General features: G+C 37.5%; 3 protein-coding genes across 4 annotated transcripts in view; 1 reads left to right on the plus strand and 2 right to left on the minus strand.

Moving 5' to 3' along the window:
* Positions 1-23,386, plus strand: part of dsg2.2 (desmoglein 2, tandem duplicate 2) — a 713,230-nt gene that overhangs the window by 280,883 nt on the left and 408,961 nt on the right. The gene's annotated exons all lie outside the window — the stretch shown is intronic.
* The window catches only part of usp24 (ubiquitin specific peptidase 24), a 746,345-nt gene that overhangs the window by 108,344 nt on the left and 614,615 nt on the right, over positions 1-23,386 (minus strand). The window lies entirely within an intron of this gene.
* Positions 1-23,386, minus strand: part of adcy1a (adenylate cyclase 1a) — a 106,782-nt gene that overhangs the window by 54,118 nt on the left and 29,278 nt on the right. Inside the window, 4 exon segments of one of the 2 annotated variants that reach the window (NM_001168349.1) lie at positions 970-1,128; positions 3,347-3,474; positions 15,281-15,392; positions 19,533-19,651. In NM_001168349.1, coding sequence (NP_001161821.1) covers positions 970-1,128; positions 3,347-3,474; positions 15,281-15,392; positions 19,533-19,651 — 518 coding nt within the window. 2 annotated transcript variants of the gene reach the window in all.

Consider the following 23,386-nt stretch of genomic DNA (forward strand, 5'->3'; position numbering starts at 1 on the left):
GCTATCTTCATCAAATTTAAACTCATGAAATGCTTGGCTTTCAAGTCATATTTTCTCTAGGACATTACATTAATGTTTTCCAGTGTTTCTATATGGAAAACTAATATTAAACACAATTTTTTTTTCCTCAGGACTTCACAATGTATAACTTTTATATTTTTTAAAATGTAACTTCTCCTTTTACCACAGTAAAACTCAAAGTGTCTTCTTTCCAATAATACATAATTTGTGTTTGTAGCTTACTGGAGTCAGGAGCTGTTACTATTTACAGTTAGGTAGGTGTAAATCCCCAAAATTGAGTGCTGGCTAACAGGTTAAGCTGGGTCAGTTGGCGTTTCTGTGTGGAGTTTGCGTAATCTCCCTGCGTTTGCGTGGGTTTCCTCTGCGTGCTTCGGTTTCCCCCACAGTCCAAAGACATGCGGTACAGGTGAATTGGGTAAGCTAAAGGGTCTGTCGTGTATGAGTGTGAATGGGTGTGTGGATGTTTTCAAGAGATGGGTTGCGGCTGGAAGGGCATCCGCTGCGTAAAAACTTGCTGGATAAGTTGGCGGTTCATTCCGCCGTGGCGACCCTAGATTAATAAAGGAGCTAAGCCGAAAAGAAAATGAACAAATGTATGAAGTTGTTCAACTGAAGTGCTCAGTAACGAGTATTACAAATCAAAAAATAATTAGCATATATTTGTGCTAGAACTTTTTTGAGAAGAGAAAATATCTTCATTGAAAATGATCTTTACTTAATACTCTGAAGATGTTTCATGCAGAAAAGGTGATCATTTTGACTCGTAATGTATTTTTGGTTATTCCTACAAAAATAGTTCTGTGGTCCTAAGTCACATCATTTTTTGAAATTGAAATTGATATTTCCTAATAACACACACACACACAAAATATATATTTTAGTGGCTGAAGACTTTTTCAGTGGTCTCTATGCAAGTTTATAAGGAATTGCATTAACGTTGAGACTGACCCGGGCAGTCCTCCTGCCTCCATCATGTTGGCCAGTGTAACATCATTGGACCAGACGTCATACTGCCATTTGCGGAGCCCCAGAACACCACACAGCACACGGCCTGTGTGCAAACCAACACGCATGTTCAAGTCCACCTCAGTCGCCTCTGCCACAGACCTGTTCATACACACACACATATATAAAAAAGATTTACTGTATGGTTGTGGCTGCTCTATTTTGACAAGCATACCTACATTCTGCACTCCCATTACTACTAAAAAGTTATACCTTTCAAAAGAAGGTGTGAAAGGCAAACGATGTTTAATTTGCTATGAAACAACTTTTCAAATTAAAACAATGTTTTTTAAATTTAAAGAAACCAAAGTAGCAGTTGTGTTTAGCTTTAGTGAATGGAAAGCAGCAAGGATGAAACATGCAATAACAGATCTCTTTAAAAAGTTTTAATGAAGCAAAACATATAATAATTAGTATTTATTTTCTCTGTCCATCAGTTGTTCATTGAACAGAATCAGACTAAGCTTAAGTTAATTGTACAAAGAATAGGTTTAAATGTTTCAAGGATCATTTCATGTCTAGAAGTGTTTCATTTATGACTATAGAATTGTTTCATTTATGAGCCAGGACCACAATAGCAGTTATAAGTGTCATTTTTTGAAACAGAGATTTATACATCACAAAAAAAAAAGATTAATAAATGAGCTTTCTACTGATGTGTGGTTTGTTAGAATATTTATCTGAGATACAACTATAATATCTGAAATCTGAGAGTTAAAAAATTACAATTTTGAGAAAATCACTTTTAAAGTGCTTAGAAGAGCACATTTCTAATCAATCAATTATTTATTTATTATATATTTTGATGTTTTTAGATAGATTTACAGCAGAATATTGACAAGAAATCTTCATAGAACAAAGTTCAAATTTATTTGTATAGCGAACCTTATACAGTGAACATCACACAGTAAACATTTATCATTTTTTTACACATACCGTTTTAATTAGGTTACTTTCTTTCTATGTTGTTCTACAGTCCAAAAGAAAAATAGGCATGATTTTTTCCCTCTACAGTATATAACAGACTTCAATTGTGCTCAGTCTTTTGAACTTCCAAATTACGGTTTCAATGCAGCTTCAAGGGGCTCTACACAATCCCAGTCGAGGAAAAAGAGTCTACCGAAATGATCGGTCATTTTGGTCAAATGATTGCCCCCCCTCAAAAACACCTTCCCAGAGCCACTTTAAGCCAGACAAGCTTTTGTGGTTAAAAAGAATATGGCTGATAGCCATTTCGTTTTCTTCACTTTCTTTCTTTCTTATTCATAGACTCTAACTCTTATTCATTGACTGGACGCATTGCAAATTTTCTGAAAAACTGCAATTTTTGGAAGTTCAAACCACTGAGCACTGTAAAATCCACAAAATAGAGAACACTCCAGCATTTTTTCCATTAAACCTTTATTTGTTTTGACTTAATAAAGGAAGAAATTAACTTCTTTTTTTAAGAGAAGGTGAGGTTTTATTTTCATTATTATTACATTTATTAATTAATTTATTTATTCATACATTATTTATTTATTTATTTATTTATTTATTTATTTATTTACTTATTTATTTATTTATTTATTTATTTTACCATCATTTTCTACCATCATTTCTTCCACCAGAAAAATATGACATTTTGATTATTGTTTAATTTGTCAAAACAAATTTAATTAAACAAAATGTATAAATCAAATCACAACACCATCTGCAAACATTTATAATGGATAAAATCACCACACCAAATGACCAAAAACATTTCAAGCAGCACCAGAGGACCTCTAGAAAACTCATCTAAATTCAATGGTAAAAAAGAGAGTGGGAACCCTGAACGCTATACATTTCCATCTCGAAAAATAGAGTCAGGCTTTCTTTCTTTTTTTTTCTTTTTTTTTTGCTTCCTTTTCGAAAGCTCCTTATTCTCTCCTCATCCCTCACTATAATGCCGGATCTGATGATTGAAGAGAGAGAATAAGAGAGAGAGAGAGAGTGAGAGAGAGAAAGATGAGGCTTTGACAGGAGGAATTTCTTCTCTGTTTGCTACCAGCACAAAGCAGGAGATCTACACTAATGTGAGACAGTGAGTGCGTGTGTGTGCATGTGTGTGCATGTGTGAGTGTGTGTGAATATTCTAGCACCTGTGTGAGGTGATAAGAGACTGCAGCAGTAAAAGCAGCCTCAGAATTCAGAGCAGAGAAAGAAATATAGTGCAGCGGGTTTCTCTTTCTCTCTCACATACACACACACAGACACACACACACAAATAAAATCACTAGAGCTTTGAAATATACATGTGTGAGAAGATGCTAGTTGTTGAGACGGAATGGGATCTCACGTGATGGTGTCGATCATGTCCAGACCCATCTCTACACAGCAGTGTGCGTGGTCTGCTTTGGGTTGAGTCAGGCCAGACACACAGTAATAACAGTCGCCCAAGATCTTGATCCTCCGGCAGTGGTTTTCCTGACAATCAAACACACAAACAACATGATGGGAGACTTTCCAGAGAAACCGCTGGGACAGACTGAAGCGGGACAATAAACATGGCAAATATGTGACCATGGACTGCAAAACACAACATAGGCTCATTATGAAAACGTAGCCCTGTATACATTTCTGGAGATCGCAAATTATGTAGCCAGAAGTACGTATGGTTGCATTTTGTCTTTAAAATGAACGCTAAAGGGTGGTATGAGGGCGTTCCTTTTCGTGCTTACCAGCTGACCACTTACCTCTGTGTGGATGGCTTTTCTAATGTTACCAGTTTGTCCAGTTTGCTCGCCATGTACGTCTGAGAATTTGAGACGCATAGTTGACCGTGACGATAGGGTTCGAGTCAGATTAAGAATGGTTCCAGAAAGAAGGTAGGAAAAAAGCCAAAAAAATAAATAAACAAGAAAACAACAGGGTGAGAATGTGGTAAAATCTGAAAACGTGGTAAAAAATCAGGACAGGGCTTTTCTTTTTCTGGATTACTTTTGAAAACACTGTCGGTTAGGTTTAAGGAAGTGAGTGGATTCTGGTTAATCTGTGCTTTTTAAAACACCATGGCTTGTGTTTACAAAAGGGGATTGGTGGGCGCCTTGGTCGGTCAGTCAGTCGACAGCGGCCTCTAGTGGATTTACATGAGAACAGCAGATGCAAATGGCACTCGCGAAAGAAATTTGAGATCTGAAAAAGCGTACACAGCCGCCTCTGGTGCATTTGCGAAAACAAAAACTGCAAAAAAATTTACCTTCTGGGGCATATTTAGCACTCTCCAGAAATGTATATAGAGGTAGATAATCAGAATGAGCCTGGATTGGCAAAAAAGTTGGTAACCTGAAACCTAAATACATAAATAACCAATCTATTTAAGTATGGCTTTTTGAGATAAGGGGGGTCACACACGCGCCATGTAGCACCACACAGTAACTTGCATTTAAGAATTCTAAACATAGGTTTCTATCAGGTTACACACACAGTGGCGCCGCAAGTCAGGGGCTGATCGGGGCGCCTAGCCACGACTCAGGACACTGTTCATATTTCTGCCGCACTACAGAGCGCCATCTGAGTAGTTTAATTTTAAATATCATGCGAATGTGCACATCTGGAGTGCGATACTATCAATCTATCTATCAGCTTTGAAAAAAACTTAAGATATTAAACTTTCTGCATGTTTAAAGATTATAATTGAAATGACACATTACTTTGTTTCAAAGCAATTGTAAAGTATTTTATAATGTTACAAAAGAGAATAAATGTGTCATTTTAATGCTTCTGTTTATCAAATAGTCAGTTTCCAAAAATTTGAAATTGTAAAAAAAAAAAATGCAGGGTTCCACATAATTCATTCATGTTGTCCCAACACAAATTGATTAAGTTAACGTAACACTTTTAACAAGTTTATGTGGATTTAACATAAAAAATAAGTTGTCCCAATAAAATCTTAAGAAATGTGTTGTTTCAGCTCATTTTAAATCAGTGGTTTAAACGAGCAAAAAATAAAATAAAATAAATAAATAAACAAAATAGATAAATAAATGTAAGTTGAAGTCAGAATTATTAGCCCCCCTTTGTATTTTTTTTTTTTTTAATATTTCCCAAATTATGTTTAACAGAGAAAATAAATTTTCACAGTATGTCTGATATTTTTTTTTTTTTACTGGAGAAAGTCTTATTTGTTTTATTTCAGCTAGAATAAAAGGAGTTTTAAATTTTTTAAACTCATTTAAGGTCAATATTATTAGCCCCTTAAATCTATATTTTTACGATAGTCTACAGAGCACATTAGCATTACACATTACCTTGCCTAATTACCCTAACCTGCCTAGTTAACTAAATTAACCTAGTTAAGCTTTTAAATGTCCCTTTAAGCTGTATAGAAGTGTCTTGAAAAATATCTAGTAAAATATTATTTACTGTCATCATGACAAAGATAAAATAAAATCAATTAATAAAAAATAGTTATTAAAACTATTATGTTTAGAAATGTGTTGAAAAACTCTTCTCTCCGTTAAACAGAAATTGGGCAAAAATTAATTCAGGAGGGCTAATAATTCTGACTTCAACTGTGTGTATATATATACACACACACACACACACACACACACACACACACACACACACACACACACACAAAATAATCAAATGTAAAAAACAACATTAAGAAATAAATTATTTTGCCACAAATAAACAAACAAAAGAAAGATTTGAGCAGGACCATGTGGCACTATAGACTGGACTAGCCTATTGATGCAGAATTTTCAATTTGCACTGCAAAAATAAATGACGTTTGAAAATATATTAAAATATATAGCAGTTATTCTAAACTGATATTACTATTTTACTGTTATTTTGATGAAGGCAAGTGCAACCTAAATGAGCACACACGTCTTCAAAAACTGAAAAAAATAACATTCTACCCACCCCATGCTTTTACAGTTTTTCTCAATTACTTTGGTACATTTCTCAGATTAGATTTCAAATTGTCCTGTTCAATCTTCACATCATGGTGTTACTTCAAATAAGGCAGTTTCTCATTCCTTTGAACAAGTCGCAAAAGCTTTTGTACATCCATGCTCTGATCTTTCCTACATTAGCAGTTGATTATGTCATGTTGATCAAAATGTATTGTTTTGGTGTCTGTCGAATAGTCTCACCCCCGCAATATTTAATCCTTTGTTCATGGATACGTTTTTACATGCAAAATGGCTGAACAACTTCATTCATTCATTCATTCATTCATTTTCTTGTCGGCTTAGTCCCTTTATTAATCCGGGGTCGCCACAGCGGAATGAACCGCCAACTTATCCAGCAAGTTTTTACGCAACGGTTGCCCTTCCAGCTGCAACCCATCTCTGGGAAACATCCACACACACATTCACACACACACTACAGACAATTTAGCTTACCCAATTCACCTGTTCCGCATGTCTTTGGGCTGTGGGGGAAACCAAAGGCATGCAAAGGCAGGGAGAAAATGCAAACTCCACACAGAAACGCCAACTGAGCCAAGGTTCGAACCAGCGACCTTCTTGCTGTGGGGCAACAGCACTACCTACTGCACCACTGCTTCGCCTGACTGAACAAGTTGTCATAATATATTGTCATAATGCATTTTCCTATACATTTCCATTGGACTTTCTTTTCTAAATCTGTCTACAGTTTTCTCCAAGGTGAATCTTGACTATTTCTAATAAAGGTGCAGCTGACACGTTCATTGACACAGACATTTAGTTTTAAGAAACCGGCTTTTGCAGGTCATTGATGGCGTTTTGCTAATTGTATGCGTTGTTTTGAGAAATGCACTTCTTGTTTTGCAAATCTCAATTCTGATCTGAGAAATGCTAATAGTATCTGGATGCAGCCGTTATGATGCTAGCTGAGATTGCATCTTTCAGAGATGCAATGTCAAACACAATAAACTCAATAGTGACAGTGATGTCACTGTGATAGGTAGGGTTAAGGTTGGGGTTAGGTGAGCCCATTCAAAAGCATTGCATACAGCTCAGATTGCATCTGCACCGAGTCTGCAGCCAGATCCCTCTCCAGATATTCACCAAAGCGACTGAGAAAACACCGTATGAGTTTCTATCTAGAGTTTTCAAGAACAGATTTGGCTCACATCTGGAATTTTCTCCACAAATTTGCCACTAAAATAGATACAGAGACTGATTTTCACAACGTTACACAAATAAATCAGGATTAGACCCTCCACATTTACTCACCAAAACAATGAGACACTTTAGAGACAAACAGAAAGACTGAAAAGAAGAAAGTCAAACAGATCGATTGCTCTATTTCATTAGAGATGCACCATCTGGCACCACAGGGCAGAAGGGAAACCTAACATCACGCACACACACACACACACACACACACACACACACACCATCTGTGCCAGTCATTTCCAACTGTTGCCTGAATTTCAAACTAATGTCAAACTTGAAGAAAGTTTTTTTGTGTTTTCGTGACAAGAGCTCTGCATTTCCCAGAAAGCTTTGCTTTTCTCTGGAACAGGCTGTATTTGGTCAAGATTTACACTTGCTGACTTGGGGATTCAGACAGACAAACTAAGCTGTGAAGACGCTGGAGGAAAGTGAAGATGTGGAGCTCTTATCTAACAATGCAGCACGGTTATGACTTACTGTGGTCTAAATAATTCCAATCCACAATCTACATACTGCAAATACCTCTAGTGAAAGCTGCTGTTGTGATTTATAGTTGTTCCACATGGAAGGAATGCTTGATCTAAGGCAGCGTTTTTGAAAAGTGCAAACGCAATCAGAGCTGTCAGGAGCGGTAGTTTAGCATTTACTGTCAGGAGCTGCTGAAATATTTACCGGTGTTTGCTAAGACAAGCATCTCTATTATTATGTTAGGGATCTGAACAAGCCTCTAACCTTCTATTAAACCTCTGTGATAACCTGTCTCAGGCAATTTCGCTCTGTGAATATTAAAGAAAATCAGATATCATCTTTAAAATGCAGTTTGTTCTGGAACCTTTAAAACACATATAAATGTTGATTCAAGTTAAAAAAATTTAAGGCAGTAGGTAACATTTTTTTTACAGTGCATACAGTATTTACCATAGTCCTGTTTGCTCTGCTTCATGTGTTGTTTTCATTGGTCTCACTTCCAGGGTGTTTTCAGTTCTGTCATTGGCATTGGTTCATTGCCTTGATTACTCTCAGGTGTGTCTTTTTAATCATTAGTCACTGTGTGTATTTTTAGCCCTCATGTTGTGTGGTGTCTGGCTTTGTTATTGTACCACTCTGTTTTTCGAGCCTGTTAAAGTTCTCGGGATCCTGTTATGATTTCCTCAGCTATTTTTGCATTTGTTTATTCAGTTCATGTTTACTTGATAAATCTGTGCATGGTTTCCATGAAGTAGAAAAAGGGTTGTTTATGCCATTAAAGGTCTTTAAAAAACTGATTTAATATGCTTTGCCTTATAGTCAGAGCAGTCAGCATATTCGGTTTTATAGTCAGCATAAATGTTAATATTTTTAATCAAAAACTTAACCGTTGTGTACAGTTGGGGATGTTTTCATCTAATTTGGGGTGATCTTGTGACTTAATTTGGCTAGAACTTTTTCTGTGTTTCAGCTAGCAACATTATTTTTGGGGACCAATCTTATTTTGCCTTTGATGCATTGTTTTTGATTAATTTTCTTTTTTTCTCTCCCTAATTTATTGTTGGTGGCTGTTTTTGCCCCATTGACTTTCATTATAACCACATTTTTTTATTACAAAACCATGACACCATATAATCATGCATTTTTGATGGTAGTGTTCCCTTTTGAGAAGATGTAAAATTAGCAATTTTTACTGTTGATCATCAGTTGGCCCCATTAACCCTTTAGAGCTTTAAAGCTTTTTTTTTTTTTTTTTTTTTCAAAGCTGTTTCTGGATTTTATATGGATGGTAACCTAGTAGCAAAGAATTCTGGCCCAGATTTGGCATAAAGCTGGCACAGCAGGCATTCATCCGGCACTGGCATACAGCATGTGGGCCAAACATGGCCCGGGTTTGGCAGAGGTGGCACCGTCTTTAAGGCGGCACACAAGATTTGGGCCAGATGAAAAACGTAGTATTTGGCCCAGATTTAAAAATTTGAAAGTGGGCCATGTGAGTTTGGCCAGTCTTGACCCACATTTAAAATACACTAAAATCATTTTTGAGTAAAGAAAAAAAATTCTACCAATCAGGTCACTTTGAGGAAAAGCGTGCCCATAGTGTGCCTAAAGCGTATCACTCCATGGGTTTATCAATTTCATTGCAATCGTGACACACCAACCTATCTGGCCCAGTTCAGGCCCAGTTATGAGTTATTAACTTGGCTGAGACTATTAACTTGGCTGAGATATGGTCTGAGTTTGGCCCTTGTCTGGAAGCCAGATTTGGTCCAGTCATGTACCGTAATTCACTGCGGCATGTGGGCCAAGCAAAACCTGAATGTGTGGGCCAGAGCTGGGCCAGAGAAATTTTGTTATGTGGGTAGCAGCAACTTAAAGTGTGTGTATGTTGGTCTGTGAGAGAGCCCTTTACACCCTTTCCTTGATGTGTCTAAGAAAATCTAAATATATATCTCAGCTCTCAGAGCTACATGGAGTAAACAAAAACAACTTTTTTTTTTAGGGGCCCTATCATACCCCCGGCGCAAGGCGTGACGCAAATGTTGTTTGCTAATTTCAGCTTGGCGCAATCGTTTTGACGTTTTGCACCACGCTGTTTAAATGCCAAATGCATTTGCGCTCATTTGTGGGCCCATAGTTGTTCTGTTCCAAAAAAGGAGGTGTCCTGCTGGCGCGTTGCTATTTTGAGGAACTAAAATAGTCTGTTCAATAGACCAGCTTAGAGGAGGTCTAAAGTCCAGTGCAGAGCGAGTTATTTGTGCGCCTCGCTGACACACTGCTTAATACATACAGGATGTACAGCAATACACAAATATGTTCACAAATGAAAAAGAATTAAAGGATTAAAATATTACAAAAATGTTTATTTTCTAGCCTACATAAATATAAAATCCCCCGCCTCAATGCCTTCTTCATCTCGGGGGACTTTTTTAGTTTATTCATGACAATTTGCTTTTGTATAATGTTATTATTATTAGCAGTATTATTTATTATATGCAGATTTATATTTGTTTTATTTAAAACAAGCTTAGATTTCTCCACACATATCAGAAAAAGCATGTGTATTCAGTTTTTCCATTTACAAAGTTCATCATGTAAATAACAAATGTGCTATGGCCGACGCAACCCACTCTTAAAGGGAACATAAGATGAGACTCTGATTGGTTCATTCTCAAAACACACCTATAACTCATTAAGAGAATAAGCTCAAACCTGTTGGACCATGCAGATTTTTCTGTCCTTAAAACAGCAAAAGTGGATTCTGAAACACCCTTAATGCTTTTGCGCCCTGCGCTTTGGACTTTCGCGCCTGGATCATAAAATCAGAGGCTTGGGTATTTATCCACCATTAAATGTGGTTATAAAGGAGATCAATAGAGCAAAAAAACAGCCACCAACAGAAAAAAAAACAATCTAACAATGCATCAAAGCCAATGTTGTTACTAATCTTTCACATGTCCAAGAAAAAAAAAAAAAACAGTCCACAATTACTTTTTATATTTAAAACACGTCATTTTATTTGTTTTTTCCCCACAAAATCAGTGATATCATCGGTGAGCTTGGCAATTAAAGAGTAAAAATCCTGTAATTTTCTAAACAATTTAGTAGCTTTGATCAGGGCTGAGGTTGATTGACAGATTTATGAAAAAAAAAATGAAGAAAATATGTATCTGATGCACTTTTACAGCAGTTTAATTTAATGGATGTTTTCATCCCTAACATAACAGAAGGGTAGTTAATTTGAACAGTGGGCAAGGGTTAATTACACACCACCATACAATTTAAGAAGTCTTCTGTGCTCATAAAGACAGTATTTGATTAAAAGTACAATAAAACTGTAATCCTGTGAATTCAAACAAAATAAGTAATGTAACATTTTTTTATTTTCTGATTTCTGATGCAAAGCTGGATTGTCTGTGTCTTTATTTCAGTCTAAACATGTTTTATTATTATTATTATTACTACTATTATTATTATTATTATTATTATTATTATTAAAGAGCCCATATTATGGGTTTTTGAAAATGGTCTTCCATGTAGTGTGTAACACAGCTCTAAGTGAAGTGAAAAATCCAGCTAAGGCTTAAATCTATAAGTGTACATTGTTTAAAACTGTAGATTCATCAATAAAAGAGTTGACTCGTGCTTTAAACGAGTTGTCTTGCGAAACACAAACCCCGCCCAGTAGTTGCACGCAAACCCAGGAGATATGGAACCTGTGGCCCCGCCCACTAACACAGATATAAAGGCACACACACAGACTCAACCCAAAGATGAAACTGTGTGAAGAGTCAGTGGTTGGTTTATTTTTGCAAACATACCTCAGCATTATAGCCCAGCCTTGTGCAGTGCTTCTAGAAACTACATGCTTACAAAAAAATACTTCATCAGCCGTTTGTTAAAGGAAGGATCAGAAAAGACTATAAGGGACTATGTCAGAACATGGATCAGTGCATCATTAATCAGTTTCTCCCTCCATTTCACAAGTGTAAGTAAGTGCGATTAAAATTGTTGCCTTGTTTACTTTAGCTTGCAAATTTTGTTAACTTTTTATATTCTCATATCGCGTGTAAAGCCACGTTGAAAACGCAACGCATGCCGCTTTGTTTACAGAATTAACATTAAATGCATTTGTGAGCTTGCGTTCCACTGCCGTTTGTCGTTGCTATGGCCATCGTAAGCTGATATAACTGTGAAAGCGGGTGGTGAGGGAGGTGTGGCGGATGCCGCCCTCTCTATTCTGCCACCCTAGGCGCAGATATAACTGAGGACGTGGGTGGTGAGGCAGGTATAGCGGAGCCGCCCTAGGAACGGATATAACTGAGGGGGCAGGTGGTGAGGAAAGTGTCGTGGACACCGCCCTCTCTATTCTGCTGCCCTAGGCGACCGCCTAGGTCACCTCTATGGAAGCGCCCGCCCTGAGCGTGTATGCACTGTGACTACTATATTGTTGATTAGTCTTGCGATGAAGGCTGTCAGTGTCGACCAATCGCAGCAAGCTGGCATCAGTCCAATCAGCACAGATTAGCTAGGCGGGGTTTGGAAACAAATGAATTGCCGAACGATTCATATGGGAGTCGCTGGGATAATTAGGTAAAAATAAATGCAGACCATGAAAGTGTTTTTTGACCTTGCATGCATATTAGACTGTTTTTGGAGACCCTACAACCAAAATATCACACTATTTCATTTATAATATGGGGCTTTTTAATTTCATTATTATTATTATTATTATTATTATTACTACCAATGCTAAAATGTAGTTTGCTGTTTAATATTTTTTTGTGGCCAAAAAAACATGCAAACTCCACACAGAAATGCCTCCTGGCCCAGCCGAGAATCGAACCAGGTACCTTCTTACTGTGAGGTGACAGTGGTAACCACTGAGACACCGTGCCACCAAGTAAACTCTTATGCAATGTTTATATTAATTCGTTCATGTGATGTAAGAGTCTCTACTAAATGGTGCTGTATGTAAATTCATTTTTCTCAGCAGGTCAGAACCCTTCAGTCCACTGTGATTTAGCTATATGATAATATTGTTTCCTAATCAAATGTTTCCTCTCTCCCGCAGTGCACAGAGGGGCTCCGTGAGACGCTGCGAGCAGTAATGTGAATTATGATTATAATGCCGATTAGCATATCACCGCCAGACTGAGAGCAATCATATAAGTTATGGCCACAAATGCCTCAAGCATCCTGATGTGATTTGCTCTCCCTTCCTTTTCACAGCACATACAGTACAGCATTGTAAATATCCCTTTATTAAGATACAAACAAAAAATATATGAGAAATATGTGCACAATATTTGGAAATAAAGATATTGTGCACAATATATGCACAATATTTGGAAATAAAGATATTTTTCAAAACAAAATGAAAGCACCAAACAAAACTGAAACTGCTTTAAAAAGACTGCGCTGAAGTTTTCTGAGATGATGTAATTATTTATTAATTTCAGTACCTTCCAGGCATCATTATTATGCTGAAAAATAAGGTCAGGCTTTATTTTGATGGTCTGTTTGTAGAATTAAAGTAACATTGCATCTACATGCTAACTAATTCTCATTAGATTATAGTAGACTTTTAGGTTGGGATTAGGGTTAGCGTAAGCTGACATGTGCTTGCAGGGTATCTTATAGTCAGTTAAACGTCTGTTGAAGGAGCAGTATCAACAGATATTAAGCCGACAGTCTACTAACTGACCATCAAAATAACGTGTTACTAAAAATAAAACCAATGAAATACCAAGAAGATGCTTTCAGAAGGAATTGAATAATGGATTAAAACTGTATTTCAGGATTCACAGTTTCAAAACTTCAGACAATATTTCCAACACCACTGGCAGAAACGCAGCAACCCAGCAAGACAGATGAGGACAACGACTGTTTCACCACAGACCAAAAGGACTCTTCTATCTCTCTCCAACTCTTTCTTCCACTTGTAGAAAGCAATTACACCAACAACAAAAATAATAATGAAAATTAAATTAATTGCATTTTAACCTGTATTTTCTGGTTGTCCTCCAATAAAGAGACTGATAAAGAATTGTATACACTGTTGAAGTCAGAATTATTAGCCCCCCATTTGAATTTGTTTTTCTTTTTTTAAATATTCCCAAATGATGTTTAACAGAGTAAGGAGATTTTCACAGTATGTGTCACGATAACCAGCTATAGATCGCTGGTGCCCACACAATAACATGGACTACACTTCCGCCTTTTCCTGGACTACATATTCAGACATGTACTTCGCCCAGACACTCATGCTCACTCATCTAGACTGATTACACTCGCAACACCTGAGGACTATCAGAGACTGATTGCATTCACTATTGCTTGCCTGACTACGATTAAACCTGCATATTGGATCTTACCTTCTGTTGTTAGTGTTGTTAGTGTTGTTCTTTTCTCAGTTTAACAGAAATTGAGGGAAAATGAACAGGGGGCAGAATAATTTAGGGGGGTTAATAATTCTGACTTCAACTGTATATCAACACAGACTCAGCTGAAACATGCTTCAACCTACACTTTTCTGAAACCACAAAAACTTATTTCAACATCCGTTTGACAGCACTGTTTAGGTAAAATGAACACTAGGGGGAAGTATGACTGCAATTTTTTAGTTAATACTCTAATTATATTCACAAGAGACATATTTTCAAAAAATAAGGGATTATTTTAATGCAGTTCTATGCACAGCACCAAATAAATACCACTTAACAACTTAATGATGTGATCCGCTTTGTAAAACATATGATGGATAAGTTGGTGGTTCATTCTGCTGTGGCAACCACGGATAAATAAAGGGACTAAGCCAGAAAAAAAAAGAAAAAATTAATGAATGAACTTAATGATGTCTATGATTGGTCATCGAATACATTCGCTTCTACACTCTATCGCCATTTGGACAACATTTCTAGCATGGTCAGTTTGCTCTTTAGCTCATTTTGTAAAGTGTTGTAATTGTGATGCAAAGCACTTGGGTTTGAATCAAATAAAGCAGGGTTCCAAAAAACATGAAAAAAGCAATGGAGTATTAAGATAAAAACCTTGCCACTTGTGGTTAGTTTGCAGACATTTAGCATATACAGTGCTTGCGGTGACCCAGGTTCAATTCCCGGCTCAATGTCTTTTCCTTATCCTCTTCCATTCTCTATTCCCATTACTTTCCTGTTTAAAGAACAGTTTATCTTGGCTGTCCTGCCAAAATAAAAAATAAAAAATAAATAAATAAATAAATAAAAAGGTTATTAAAAAAAACGGAATGATCACAGTGCACTTTTTGTTATATTTGCTTTTGAAAACTCTATTAGTTCGATTTGGGAAGTGTTTAAGTCAGTGGTTAAGTCTCGGTAATCTACACAACAAGTCCTTATCTTATATGTACAACAAAACATGCACATTACATTAGTAATGTATTAAGTAATGTATAACAAATGAAAAATACATCCAGATGGCACCCTCTAGTGGTTTTGTTATCAGAAACTTCCAAAGAAACGTACCTGAAGCAATGTAATTTACATGTCACCAAAATATGTAAGGCTGAGAAGCCACACATTTCTAATGAGCCTGGGTTGCAAACAGCAAATGTAATGCTGGCCTAAATCTTTTTCACAGTACTTTACAAGTCAACGGTTTTTACTTACTGTAGCGAGCTCATCAAATTTGCCGAAGAGCTCGTTGAGCAGTTTGACCAGCTCCTGCGCAGTGCACTGAGATGCCAGACTGGTGAAACCCACAATGTCTGCAAACAGGATGCTGAGGAAAAACACAGGACAACAGACCTTTTATTCTGCTTTGTACATGAATGAGCTTAAGTACCAGCCAGATATCATGGGGGAATGTGACATGTTTTAGGAACAACAAATAATAACTTGACTTCTAGTTGATCATTTGGTTTCAGAAGTGGCTTACATGAAAAGCAAAGGCCTCTAGATAATGCTTATTTTACCAAAATAAATATGATCATGCCTTGATTTTTAATTATTTACTTAGGACAGTAAGGTCTGACTTTGCTTAGAAAACTCGCCACTTGTCTTCGTTTAAAAAAGACGCGGTTTCAGATTGTGTTGATTGTCCAGTCACTACAGATTTGGTAAGCGTGTGATCAATGTGCATTGATTTTTGTTTATTCACATAACAAAGTTAGTTAGTATTATCAGCAGTACTTTTTCAGTTTTAAAAGACATACCTTAAAGGGCACCTATGGTAAAAAAATCTACTTTTCAAGCTGTTTGGACAGATCTGTGTGTTGGTATAGTGTATAGACCGTCATACTAGGATGATATGAACACACCCAGTCCTTTTTTTTCAATTTAACTACAAAAAAAGGGTCGGCCAATTGGAGCTGTTTTCAAATCGATCGCATCATTACGTAGGTGTGCGATCCCCCCGCCCACCGAATTGATTGACAGCTGCGCGCATTAGTCGCGTGTATATGTCAACAAGACCAGACAGACATACGCAAAGCAACCGTGAATAAAAGGTCTGTTCTGTTCGCTAGGATCAGCAATCATCAATAAATGTGATCAAGAGTAAGTTTCACATGTTTAAAGTGTTTTAAAACAGAGTATGTGTGTAATTAATTAAAGCGTTTTACTTCAGCTTTACTTCATCAGCACAGCCACGTGTCAGAACAATTATTAAAGAAGACGCTTCAATCCCGGTTTGTGGAAGTTAAATCAGGTTTATTTTGTACATTAGCATAACAGATATCCACACAGTACTTGAGGTTAGCCTTAACTAAGCTTAGCGCGCTCTGTCTGTCTGCCTGCCTGCGTGTGTATCTGTGTGTGTGTGTGTGTGTGTGTGTGTGTGTGTGTGTGTGTGTGTGTGTGTGTGTGTGTGTGTGTGTGTGTGTGCGCGTTAACTTTGTTACGATATTGTGTGTGACTCATCAATGCAACTTCACAATACTGATTAGTAAAGGTTAGTTCTTACTGTAGTATCTCACAAACGCTACGTGAGACCTTCTTCCTTTAAGTCTGTCTGTTGTCTGACGCAGCTGAAAAAGGAGGCATGTAGAAACAGTGGGCGGGCAGAACTCGGCTTAAAGGCACAGTACGACAAAACCACCCCCTGCTGGAAATCTGTATAAAACAGCATCTTGTAAAAGGTATATATATATATATATATATATATATATATATATATATATATATATATATATATATATATATATATATATATATATATATGTATATGTATATGTATATGTATATATATGAAAAATCTGATGGGTATTTTGATCTGAAACTTTATATACACATTCTAGAGACGCAAAAGACTTATATTAAATCTGAAAAAAGGGGTAACCTAGGTGCCCTTTAATCAAAATGACCTAGTTACTAGGTTTACAGTCATATCACTACAGTATTACAGACTGAAAATCCACACAGCTCTCAGATTCGCTGTAAGTGCTGCTCTCCGAATCACTATCTCCCCTGCGTCTGTGTTTATGTTGCTGCTGTGAAAATCAGCTGTGGTGCATTGTAATGAAACTCCCCTTTTCATGCAAACCCTTCCTTCTCCCGCCACTTAACACTCCCACCTAAACAAAGCTGGACTTACCTACTTTCCTGGTTTTTCAAACTAGAGGTGTGAAAACGCCCTTCTGAGACAAAGGGGGTGGAGGGAGAGGTTAATGGCCCTTTAAGGCCCCGTTGACACTAAGGGCCTACTCACACTATGCTATCCAAACCGTGCCCAGGCCAGTTTCCTGGATTGTTTGAGAAGTGTGAGTGCACTGACTCGCAGTGAGCGCGGTTCATTTGGGATTTGGAGCGGTACGCTTGTGTGTGAGTGCAAAACGTGCCTAAGCCCGAAACTGAAAGCGAGACGTGACTTTTAAGGGACCGTTTCATATGGATTTATTAATCATTATTGCTGAACAGTGAACGCAAACCGTCATAGTTTATTAAAGACGCAAACTTCTCACTGCATGACAGCTGCACACCTTCAACAAGCCTCCTAATTCCTGCAGCATGAGTACTTTATGGTTGTTTATGAGCGTCAAAAGTGGCTTATCTGTTCGGCGAAATATTTGACTGCATTTCACTGCATATCAAATGACTAAAGCGATATAACTGAAGAAATCTCCACTGTGCTGAGCGAGAGCGCTTCTTACTGAACAGCGCAGGATCGATGACGTAATCGTGCCCAGGCCCAAATGTAATGTGAGTGCGGGCCTTCAGGGGAGACGGGAGGGTGGACAAGCGTGCTTTGGCCCGGTTCAACGCAACTGTACATAGTGTGAGTACACCGTAATACGCTTTAGTTTTAAAAAGCATAAGTTTTGCTATGGTTACACCATCCAGCCATACTACGCCAGAGTTTTCGAGTGCCAAAAACGGAGCATTTTGAAATCATCGAAGAGGCCGTTTTTATTCTAAAATGCTGCTGCTCCGTCTCAATGTGGATGAGGGAAAACAGAGACATCTGAAATCGGAGTCAGGCTGCAGACATTCGCCTCTCTGATTAGGGCTTTTTTCCTCAATATTAAGTAGCCTACACACACAGTTCAGTCCTGCATTCTCTCCTCATAAGGTCAGACTTCGCAAGTTTGATATGGCAAACAAACTCCAGAGGACACGTTGGGTAAACCTTAAAAGGAAACAGAGTACTTTATAACCTTATTCGCATCACCCTAGCTATGTTGTTTCACTTTTTTAACAATAAAATAAAAACATGACTTAAGGAACTGCTATTTTCATTTTGTTATTAACAACTTAACAGACAGCAGAAATGTTGAGGCGTCCAATAAGAAGTACAATAAGTTTATACAATATAGGAAATAAATGCAAGCAATCAGTCAAATGTGCAGAATCAGTGTATGTGGTTACATAAATTAATATATTAACTTATCTTTGCGCTCAGCCAAAACAAATTACCTGAGAACAAGTAATAGATTTAAAAGACCAAAGTCGGGAAATATGTCGTTAGATATAGACAACAAGATGAATTAAATATCACGTTTAACAAATATAGTGAGATTAGATCCAGCGGTAGATCCTTGATGAACAGTTTGACGAGCACAGCTCTCATACGGGTAGATGTGTCACGTGATGTGCGTTTCCAGCGGTGTAATGTGGACGGAGAGTTGTTCAGAAACGCTGAGTGAAACGAATGAGTGAGAACAACGAAACAAAATAGTTTAAAAAAAAAGTCCTACATTTTTCAGTAGGTCTTTCCATAGCTTTGTAGCCATAAAGTTAAATAAAAGAAACAAAAACTAGTATAAACATACACATTAAATCATCTTGAAGCTGCTTTGAAGGTATTCTGAGTTTGGAAACCACTGATCTACAGTTATTAGTACTGCAACATGTCTCACTCTAAACCTACAGTACATCTCAAAATGAATCAAAACTGAAGCCGAAACATCTTCTACAGATCTTTCACTTACAGCCCACTCTCGGTCTTTGATCTGAATCTGCTCATGGAAAAGTTGCTGGAATGCATCATCTTTCACACACAGATCTCTTGGCTGGAGCAGGTCTTTGGGCTGCCATATGTGTGTATGTGTATCTGCTATTGTGTCAATTTGCCCCCAGCTCTCTCTCTCTCTCTCTCTCTCTCTCATTGGTGTCTGCTGGGCGCGTGTGTGGGCAGTGTGGGTTAATTGAGCAGCTCTTGAGTTGATAGCGCCAGCGCTGTGGGCGCCGCACATGCTGTGCCAGCTTTGGTTGCGAGCCAGACTCTGCAAGTTAGACGACTGTGCGTGAGTGGAGAGTTGTTGACTCTTATTGACTCACTGATTCAGTATTCGCAATTACAGTTTAAGTACAATGGAATTTGACGCTGTCTGTCTAGTCAGTAAATGCAGTGCTCTCGTCGCTCATATGCTCGGTAAGTGTGGGTTTCCATCGATTGTTGAAATAATCTCTTTTGCGCTCATACCTGACATTGTCGTGCCGCTGGATGTAGATCTTGTGGAAGATTCTCTCTGGTGGCTTCAGGAAGTCCTCCTTCATCTCCATTGCAACATTTCTGGGCAGCAGGCTCATCAGGAGGCGTTCCTGTTGATTATATTTGCCGTTGTTTTGAAAAGATTTCAGTCTACTTTGAAAAGCATTAAAAAACTAAATATGCTTATGTCTTTAGAATTCACTATAACACTTTATTATAAAACACCATGCGTTAACATAAGCTAATCAAAATAAAATTAAGAGAGTTCAAGATGTCAGCAGAAGCCCTACAGTGGCTTGGGTCTTATTTGGAGACAGCAATGTGTGAGGGTCAATGTGGTGAGGTCATCTGTGCGTTCTAACAATGTGGGTGTCCCTCAAGGGTCTGTTCTTGGCCCATTGTTTTTTTACAATGTACATAAATGATCTTCCAGATTGCTGCCCAGGGCCCGGTTTTTCTAAAGGTTTAATCCAGATAAAATTGATCCGGATTTAGTAATCCTTTTTTTGTGATCCATGATCACGTAATCCATATTACTTTTTGAGATAGTTTTTCAAAGCAACATCAGATTGGATCAATCTGATCCAGATAGGAACTTTTCAGGATCACTAAATCTGGATAACCAGTGCTCAAACAGGATAGGAAATCACAATGTAGAACTAAAGATATGTAAAGAGCAACAAGTAGAATACCCAGTGTGGGGTCAATAACATTATTTTTATTCGAAATAAAAACACACACATTTTTCAAAAACTAAACACAAGAAAACCCCCAGAGCAGTCCGCTCATCTGAGACCTACAACACGCCCGTAGGCGTTCTGGTCTAAAAAAGGAGGCGTGTTTTGGCGCTCTGCTATTTTGAGAAACTGTAAATAGTCTGTTCTTTAGACCAGAACAAAGTCGGTCTATTGTCTGGCGCAGAGTGCGCCTCGCTTACACACTGTTTAATACGCACAAGATGTAGAGCAATACGCAAATATCTTTACATGTGAAAAAGATATAAAATATTAAGGATATATATAGGATAATAAGTATTTTTATAGGATACAAATATAAATGATTAAAATATTACAAAACATATTAATTTCTAGCCAACATGAATTTAAAAACCCCTGCCTTCATACGTTCTTCATCTCGGGAGGCTTTTTCAGTACATTCAATTTGCTTTTGTATAATGTTATTATTATTAGCAGCCTCATTTATTATATCCATATTTATATTTGTTTTATTAAAAACAAGCTTAGATTTGTCCACCTGTCAGGTTTTAGACCATATGGGGCACAGCATGTGTATTTGGATATAACTCAGTTGTTTGAACACACTGTTCATTTATTCGTTTGCTGGAAATTAGAACTGAAATTAGAAATAGTTTTGAAACAAATCTTTGCGCTTAACAAACAAAATTAATTATTTATAGGCTAATTGATGTCTGTGCATAAAAGGTTTCCCTATCCACGAGAGTGAAAGTGAAAGTTAATAATTTATCTCTGTTTAACTGTTTTCTTGTTAATGAAAAGCTCAGTTTTTACACGTACACTTACTTTACGTCATGTAAATAGCAAATGCGCTTAGGGCGTGACGCAGCTGGCTCTTAAAGGGAATGGGAGATGAGACTCTGATTGGTTTATTCTCAAAACACACCTATAACTCATTAAGAAAATAAACTTAACCCTTTTAGACCATGCGCCATGGCGCAAAGTGGATTTTCCCATACTTTAAACAGCAAAAATGCATTCTGACACGCCCTGAAAGCGTTTGCGCCCTGCGTTTTGTGCATGGGCCGTCAAAATAGAGCCTTTAATGTCAAAAACTTCACAATAATTTTAGACTTCCTCGTCTGATCTGGAGAGAGCAGCTTGTCAGAACGTAGCTTTTAGGAGGCGGATCTCAAGTCTGGCCTTGGTTTGCTGCAGTTTGGTCAGAGTCAGTTGTTCCTCTGCCAGATGAAGCTGTGCTTCTGCCCTTTCAGTCTCTTTTTGCAATTGTTGAAAGTGATTTCAAAAATCAGTGATTGCCATTCTTTGCATTTTTATTTATTTTTTGTTTTTCTGTAATCATTGCATGCATCACTAATAAATATTCTAAAAACAAAAATATTTTCAGAATTAGAATTAGAATCAGTTTTATTGCCAAGTGTGCTTCACACACACAAGAAATCTGTTTTGGCTATAGAAGCTTCCAGTGTACATAAAGTGACAACACAAAATAAATATGAGAAAAAAGATGATAAACATTAAACAGAGATGCAGTTAGTCCAGAAATCTGGATGTTGTTTTGTATGTACAGATTTGTTATAAATATACTGGTTATAAGGTGCTGTGTACAAATGCGAATGTAGAAAGTATCCCATTGTATATTGATAAAAGGTGCTGTGTACAAGTCCCCACAGTTGGGGGATATTTAACTGTTCATAAGGTAGATGGCCTGAGAAAAGAAACTTCTCCTGTGTCTGGCTGTTTTTGGGCTTGGTCCTCTAAAGCCATGACCAGACGGTAACATTTCGAGTTCCATTGTGATGAGTAGATATGAACATACATATCAATAAAATAAAATGGATTGTTTTTGGTCAATTTTGACAGCTGGGGGGATTATTTTATGAGGCTAAACTCTTTCTACTTTGCTATACTGAAAGGCTGAATACATTAAAGCTACCTAATCACTGTAGCCTGATGGATGAACAAATACAATTAATATCTTTTGAATAAATAGAATATATTGTAAGACACTACTTGATCCAAATACAGCATTATTTATTACGTTTTTAAAGTTTTCATTACATTTTGGGCATTAAAACCATGCTGAATCTACCCTTCTGATGGGATCAGTTTAATCTAGATTTTTTGGATCAAAGTGATCCAAATCCTAGAAAAAAAAGGTCTGAAAAACCCAGACTAAAGGTTTGATGCGGATCTAAACCAAGATTAGATTACTTGACTAATGCAATTATGTAATCCATTTTTTTTTCTTTTGAAAAACCCATTTTCAAGATTAGATCCAATCCGTTGTCTAAAATTCTAGTGGATTACTTTTAAAAAACCCAGCCCAGGGGTTAACTGCCAGTTATATACAGATGCAGATGGCTAAAACACCGTGCCGGGCAGGTGAGCAACTGACACATAGATGAAAGTCAGGTGAAGAGGGGCAGGCGGGAACAGAGAAATCCAGCAGAAATGTACTGATGAAGACAATTAGGCCTACGCTACAGAGTTAGAAAATGTCAAGTAAGAAATGCAAATATAGTGACAGTTACATTGGTTTCGGGTTAACATGGTGTTTTTTCAAGGAAAATTGGAAAAACTGCAGAAGAAGAAAAAAGGAGGCACAAAGGAGCAATAGCTTTCATCTGAAAAGTTAAACTATTGGTTTCCTGGGTACACTGCAGCATCCACCAAGAAGCTCTAGCGATGAAAAACATGCCAGATTAACTTTTATCTGTATTTAATGACGCTGTGGAAATTGTCAACTTCATAAAAGCTGGTTCATTAAATTCAAGCATTTTATTATTATTTTTTTTAAATCGCGTACATAGAAAATATACGTATTTAGTCATTGTAGTTCAAAATGTGGAGTTTAATCAGGAGGAGGCCTCGGGAAAGACCCAGGACACGCTGGAGGGACTATGTCTCTCGGCTGGCCTGGGAACTCCTCGGGATCCCCCCGTAGGAGCTGGAGGAAGTGTCTGGGGAGAGGGAAGTCTGGTGTTCGCTCCTAAAACTGCTGCCCACCTGACCCAGCCCCGGAAAAAGCAAGAGGGTGCTCGCTGCAGAGCCATCTGAGGAGAGCTGAGCTCCAGCGAGGGGGAGCATGAGCTGTTGCTCCTCCTCCTGTAAGCTGTTTTAATGCGT

The sequence above is a fragment of the Danio rerio genome, chromosome 20 (assembly GCF_049306965.1).
Source record: "Danio rerio strain Tuebingen ecotype United States chromosome 20, GRCz12tu, whole genome shotgun sequence".
Taxonomy (NCBI): Eukaryota; Metazoa; Chordata; class Actinopteri; order Cypriniformes; family Danionidae; genus Danio; species Danio rerio.